We start from the raw sequence: 7,618 nt of genomic DNA, 5'->3' as shown, positions 1-7,618 counted from the left end.
ATATTCACTTTGATCAGGGGAGTACTTGTTTTGATTTTAATTTGTAGAGTGTTATCTTGTTGATATGTCCGGATAAAACACTTTAATATATCTAAAATAGCACACAAAATTTGAAGACACATATAGAGATTAGTAGAACTATTTTAGTACATTATATCATTCTACACGAAATCAGACAGTTAAAGGGCTTATTGCCGATATTTTCATGTATGCATGTTTCCTTCACTTCTAAAGTAACTACATGCCCTTAAATAATATGCTAATTTTGATAGACTAGAGGATGCTATTGGTGTTAACTAATTACTACATCTTACAGTTACAGTTTTGTTAATGTCTCCCCTTATTTCCTGACAACAAGATGAATATCATGACTACATCTTCTCTTCTCAGTTTGTGAATAAAATGACACAATAAGAGCCAGGAATCTATAGAAACACAACCAATCCTATATACATATCCACCACCAAGCTAAAAAGAGGTCAGCAATCACATAGATCTCACAACTAAATGCACGGAATCATATCTAGGCTATGCTGCACATTGAGCATCATTGTAACCCCAACTGTTTAATGGGTTTCCTTCTTGTAAACAATCAACTTCAGGGATAATGGGAGCATTCAACTTTCCAAAAGCCTTCCAGCAGAATGGTTTATGCATATGGTAACCTTCTTGTTTTGGTTTGAGCTGAATATCAGTTAACTTTAAGTCCATACAAGGCTTGCTGTCACTACATGACAGGTGCACAGGTTGTACTGTATAAGTTCCCTGTATATTTTCAAACATAATATTTGCTATGCTGACAGCAGATGTATCATTTTTACATCTGCTATGATCACAATAATACTGATCAATCATAATCGGGTACTCAACTTCAGAAACTTGAATGTCTGAGAACACAACTCCTTCAACTAACCCAGCCCCACCCTGCCATGTCTTGATTCTGACACCTGTCATTGTGCCATGTATATTGATGTCTCTAACAGTGATATTGGACACACATGCTGTTGTGCCATCTATCCCTAAGCTTCCAATGCTTATTCCATGCCCTGGCCCACAATTCACATTATGTACAAGCACATTTTTGCATCCTGTTTGTATAGATATGCAATCATCTCCTGCATCCCACATGAATTCAAGTATCATTAGTTCATCACAAGTTTTAACTCTTTTAAAAGGAAATGAAACCGAGAAAGTACCACAAGAAAGATTTGTATGATGGATTATCACATTCTTGGTGTTGTGTAAGTGAATTCCATCTGTGTTAGGACTATCACCAGGTGATGAGATGCTGAAATGGTGTACTAAAACTCCATCACAGTCTTCGAATGTAAGGTGGAATTGTGGACTGTTTTGGATTGTTATGCCTGTGACTGTTACTTTATAACTGCTGGAAAACCTCAGAGCCTGTGTGAGAAAAAGTATATTATTCTCAATGTCATATTACAGTTATGAATTTACTTGGTCCTTACCATTGGCTTGGTTTTTGCCACCTGTCTATTGGTCCACCAAACTGAGCCTCTTCCATCAAATGTGCCTTTTCCTTTAATTGTGAACCCTAAAAGTTGTGTGAATTCAATCCATTGGCCAACACCCGAAGAACCCCATGCACTTGAACTGGTTGGAGCTAAAATTGTACCATCAACCTGCAAAAATATTTTATATTTTTGATAGACTGATGCTTAATTGTATTAGTTGGTAAATTATTGTTTTTATAGTTTTTCTCTTCATATACCTGAAAACTAATGTTTCTTTGACAATTCGAACCGGAGAACGAAGTGGGTCCCACGAGGAATCTATAACCGGATGGCACCACCATTGTTGACGTGGTGACTTTACAAGCATCTGCCCAAGCAGCTTCAAATGCCTGTTACACCCCTTGGTGAGTAAGTAACATAAAATTACCTTTTTGTGTGTTTATGAATATCAATGCATATATAGCTTAATGATAATCCACACAAGGTTAGATATCCAAACAGATATATGAGTGTTTCTCTTTTACTTAATAGAAAAAGATCGTAATGCATACATTATAATTAGAAAGGAAAACGGACAAATACAATGTTTCTTTTATTAAGCTAAGGGTAAAATGGTAATTTACTTCTTTTTTTAGGAAAAGGGTAAAATCGGCATTTACTTTTTTTTTCTCAAGAAAATGGTAAAATGGTCATTTAGTTAAAAAAGAAACAAATTTACTTTGTTCACACAATACTTATTCGAGACAAACATTATTTATTCAGTCGGTATTTTATTCAATACAACACTTAATGAGAATGAGTAGTTGAAGAGGAACAAATAGCTAACCTTTTTATCATCAGATAAACCATCTCCTTTAGCTCCATAATCGAGCACATTAAATATTGAACCTCCCGACTGTGAATTTGCAGCATTTGAAAACCAGATAAAGCTTGCAGTTAAAAGAACAAATGTCAAGTTTTTTAAACTAAATCCAATCATCTTTATAAGTAGGTGTGTCATGTGTGTGTTTATAGATAAAATGAGGTGCTCATTTGGTGTTTAAATAGGCAAAAGCAAGTGACTGTTTTTGATAGTTTCTGACATTCTCCTTTCTTGCTGACTCACATTAAGGGAGTTCAATGATTGTGAAATGAAACCTACACACCATCAATGATTTATTACTTACTTAAAATTTTAATTTAATAGACTGATATGATTGTGTAACGTTTTCTAATTCCCTTTTCACAAATGGTAATATATGATTGGAGGATTAGCTAGTTAGTCACCTGGTGAAGCAAATGTAATTAGTTATATACAAAATGATTTCATTACGAAATAATATAAATTTTGCCTTCATTAGGAACCTTTAGCAGTCTGTTTAGAGTTGTTCACATGAGATGGTTTATTCTAAAATAGATTATTGGATAATTTCATTTATTAAAATTCGTTTCTCATGATACGTTTTTTGTAAAAGCTTTGTGGGGTTGAGTAGTTTTGTGTTCGTAACAGTTTCTATGGTGATAATAATGCTAGCCGAATAGTTCGGTTTCCATATGGTGGTCCATTCATTGGGTTTTGGTTTTGTTATCTGCATGATCTTGTGATATATATTTAATAATGTAACTATATAATGGTTAATGTACAAAGTATGTAAAGGATAGATATTTTCGTTTTTCTGGATCAAAACAATATTTTGATTTTAATAACATAGGATATATGATATTATATAATGACTAATCCAATCAAACAAGCTGTTTGGTTCATTGGAATTTTAAAAAATTAGAAGGAATCAACTTCTGCTAAAAAATTTGATTTCTAAATGAAGAAAAAAGAATTGGATTCCTAAGACTAAAAGGTGTGGTAAAGATTTTACCGTCGGTAATATGAATTGACAAGTTTTACCGGTGGTAACACTTTCCCCATCTTTTTTTTTGCCTGTATTAAGTAACCGGTACACTTCCGTCAGTGGAAAATTGGAGTTTTATTTTCATTGTAGTTGTTGATTGGTCACTTGCAAACTTAAGTTTTTTTTTTTTTTTTTAATTTCATAGGTTAAAATTAAGACACCCCTATCATAAATAATACTATTAATAAAGAGAAATGCTTATATGGCGTCTATGTGGCACACCTTTATCACCCTTCAACCTACATGAAAAAAATAATAATAAATAAATAAATGAGGGTTACGTGTTATCTTTATTTCCCCCTTCCTTTGGATTTTATTTCCTTATTTATTTATTTTAGAAGTGAGGGTGAGATATGTTCCTTGAAATTGTCATTTATTATTTAATTGTACATAATGGGTCATTAGTTTCTTTTATGAGTTTTCATTATACTATGAAAGTGCAAATATACAAATATTATGTCATTTATACCTAAATGAACAAATTCTTTGATAATGAATGTTATATTGGCACATAAGATTCAGTACTACTCCTAAAAAAAATAATGATCTACTGAATACAACTCAGAAGATAATTAAGTAAGTTACCTAAAAAGTAAATTGCGTACTAAAAAAATAATGATCTACTGAATACAACTCTAAAGATAATTAAGTAAGTTACCTAAAAAGTAAATTGCGTACTATTGGTCGTCATTTTATAACATTGATCTTTTGAAAAAAAAAAGCAAATAAATTTTACAAAATTATATGAAAGTTATGTGTCTTGTCCAAGTAGGTTTGAATGGGATCAAATTTTGAAACGTGTTAATAATAAAACCAAGAACTAGATAAGTCCAATATTGGTTCGTTTTAGTGCAAACCATATACCGAATACAAAGTTTGGTTTTGGTTTTTTCTGACTTTTCAAATTTTAACGTAATGACAGTTATATCAGCTACAATATAAACCATATGCAAAGTAAAGCGATGTTGTTTTAAGTTTGAACAACATATATAGAACCAAGTGAATATAGCTAATTTGTACATTAATGCTTAATTAAGATTATGTCAATTGGCATAATCATATTGTTAGGCAGATAACTAGACACATAATGTAGGAAGATATTACACTTCTCTTGATCAGTAAACGCCTAAAAGAGGATGTTGTATTTTAGTTGTTCTCTTATGTAACTTGTGTGACCAATATACAAAAGGATACCTTTTTTTTTAAGTTTTAATCAACAACATTAAGTTATCATATCAGCATGGCTTATAGTTGAAGAAGGTTTAATAAAGCTGTAGTGGTCATTACTCATTACTGTAACCTTACTCCTATTCTTCAACGCCTATCAATTAACTAGACGAATTCCCACGCGTTGCGCAGCGAAAATTAAAAATATATTGTTAAAATATTGAAAAATATATGTTTAAAATGGTTATGTTATTGACATTAACTTTGAGATAATATTTTTACACTAATATATATATATATATATATATATATATATATATATATATATATATATATATATATATATATATAATCTCAATTATTTTGAACAATAATATTCATTAACATTAACGCACATTCATCATTAATAGAATTAAATATAATTTTCTATTTAGTATTATTTTTAACAATTATTATTATTGATTAATTATATTTTTACTTATGCGATCATTTTCTAATTTCAATAATGATGTTCATTTAAAATACAATTTATTTATAGCTAAATGTAATTTATAATTTGATGTTATTATCATTTAAAATTATTATTCATTAATTTTAAACCACTTATTATTAATAATAAGTTAAAAAAGACTTTTAAGAAACACTTAATATTATTATTAAAATGTGAAACATACACTAAATAATAAAGTGATGAGATAGACAATTTGCATTTCAAAAGAGACTTACATGGATAATATGACATATTCATGTAATTTGATTTTATTATTTATAATTATTGCTTATTAATTTTAAAACCACTTGTTATTATTAATAAGTGAAAGAAACTTTTAAAAAGCGTTTATTATTATAATTATAATGTTAAACATATACTAAAATATAAAGTGATAAGATAGACAATTTGCATTTTAAAAAAGGCTTATATGGATAATATGGATAATATGACATATCCATGATTTTTAATTAATTATTGTTTTGAAGCAACATGAATATACAAACATGTATACAATAGTTAATTAAATATTATATATATCACCTTCAATAACATATGATCGATAACATGAATCTAATCTAATTTATATTAAAATTCCAACCACAACATACAATGATATTCTTAAAAGAATACTTAAATCAAGAAAATACAAAAAAGAATTAGTATATAACAAACTTACAAATTAAAAACTTCAACATAATAACATGGCTCGAAAAATATTCAAAGCCCTCAAACCAACACAAAAAACTTTAAACTTGTTTTCTTTGTGAATTTTGTATGTGATTTGTATTTGTGTGTCTACTCAAAAAGACTGATCTTTTTATAGTAGAGTATCCATTAAATGTTTATTAAATATATTATATAAGTTATAAAACCTTTGAATTGTTAATCATTATTAAGAGACTTTTGAGTGGTATTAATTAAAATAGGAGGTTTCAAATGCATGAGGTGTTTGCAAATTTTTATGGGGTTTCAAATGCATGAGGTTCAATGAAAAATGCTAGCTTTATAAATATGTATGATATGCAGTTACACTACGGATAAATTAAGAATAATATATAATCACTGCTCTTTCTTTCGAAGTATAACCTATAAAGTATAAACCTTTTGAACCCACTAAATAGAGATATTCTTTTTTCATTTTCTGTCACCGTGGATTAATAAGGTGAAGGAAGTGTTGGTTCGTGGATATTGTGGCCATCTGCCTTTTGTAGGTTAGTTAAAACTTAAAACTAGAGCTGGGCAAAAGCCAAAAAGCAAACTAACCCGAATCAAAATTAGCTTGTTGATTTTAGATTTTTGACTTGTTTAATTAAGTGAGTCACTTTTAACGCGTGTAGTTAAATGAGTTTGGTCTAGGGTGGAAATTTTTAACATGGTTGACAAGCCCAGTTTTAAGGGGGGCCGTGCAACTACACAAGGGCCCGAGAAAAATAGGGCCTGAGTTTTAATTAAATTATATATTTAATAACTAAATATATATGAATTTATTCAACATTCTACATAAAGTTTTGGTAGCCCAATTGGCATAAGCGTGTCCTTTATTTTAAAGCAATGTAGGTTCGATTCTTGTTGACATCAAGTTTTAAATTCAAGTTACAGTTGTGGTCATTACTTTATGCTATATATTTCATAATGAACCCTTCCTTCCAATATGTTTAACAAATCAGTTTTCAGAAGTTACATAATTAACCCTTGAACTTTTATAAAATTTCATATGTTCCTTTTTAGTTAATTTATTTACTTTTAAGTTTTTCGTAAACAATTCACCGTCTTAAGTTTGTTTTCCTTATATATTAAAAAAATGTATTTAGGCCTCATTTTTCTTCTTAGCACAGGGCACTTAAAATCAACGAGCCGGCCCGGATGGTTGACCCATCATTTGTTTAAAATAATTCTTTTATATTTATTTAATAATTAATATTTAATTATAGCATTAACAAATAAAAAATAAAATACCTTGTTTGAGAAATTTAGCACCATTTCTTTCGTTTTCAGTTTTCATCACATTATTCAAAAACTCGAGTCTCAAACCAAACAACTTACTTATCATTCACAATATAGACCCTAACCCTCACTCGATCCCATGTAGGTTTGGATTAGGATTTCGATTTGGTTTTGTTTTAGGTTAGAAATTTGAATGTGATGGTGGTGGAAGGCGAGCTTTAAGTGGTGGAGGTTAACAAACTTAAGCGATGGCGGATGTTAGTATTAGAGGGTGGTGGTGGTTATATAGGCCCGATCCTGGGGGATTGGTGCGTCCGAATTTTAATCAAATTATACGGTTAATAAATAAATATATATTAGTGTATTCAAAGTTTTACATATAATTTGTGTAGCCCAAATGGTTAGAATGTGCATTCTCTTTAGAATCAAGACGGGTTCTCCTCATCTTTACGTTTTTTAAGTCAAATTATAGTTTGGCCATTCCTTTATTGTATATATTTCACAATCAATCCTTCCTTCCAACTCTTTTAACAAATCAGTTTATACAAGTTACATAATTAGTCCCTAAACTTTTATAAAATCACATATGCTTATATTTAATTAATTTATTTACTTTTAAGTTTTGCTTGAGAATTCATCCTCTTAAATTTATT

The 7,618-nt window shown here is 29.6% G+C and overlaps 1 protein-coding gene across 1 annotated transcript; it reads right to left on the bottom strand.

Moving 5' to 3' along the window:
• Positions 1 to 252: 252 nt before the first annotated feature.
• LOC145162339 (polygalacturonase At1g48100-like) lies at positions 253 to 2,468 on the bottom strand. Its single transcript, XM_079081513.1, has 5 exons — positions 2,302 to 2,468; positions 1,733 to 1,864; positions 1,470 to 1,643; positions 1,197 to 1,404; positions 253 to 1,115 (listed from the first exon to the last, which is right to left on the bottom strand). Exons 1-5 carry the CDS (start codon positions 2,452 to 2,454, stop codon positions 529 to 531), a joined length of 1,254 nt encoding a protein of 417 aa, XP_078937639.1. The 5' UTR covers positions 2,455 to 2,468; the 3' UTR covers positions 253 to 528.
• Positions 2,469 to 7,618: the final 5,150 nt, after the last annotated feature.

Source organism: Lactuca virosa, chromosome 3 (assembly GCF_052849685.1).
Source record: "Lactuca virosa cultivar CGN04683 chromosome 3, Lactuca_virosa_CGN04683_v6, whole genome shotgun sequence".
Taxonomy (NCBI): domain Eukaryota; kingdom Viridiplantae; phylum Streptophyta; class Magnoliopsida; order Asterales; family Asteraceae; genus Lactuca; species Lactuca virosa.
This window is presented reverse-complemented; position numbering and strand designations above follow the sequence as displayed.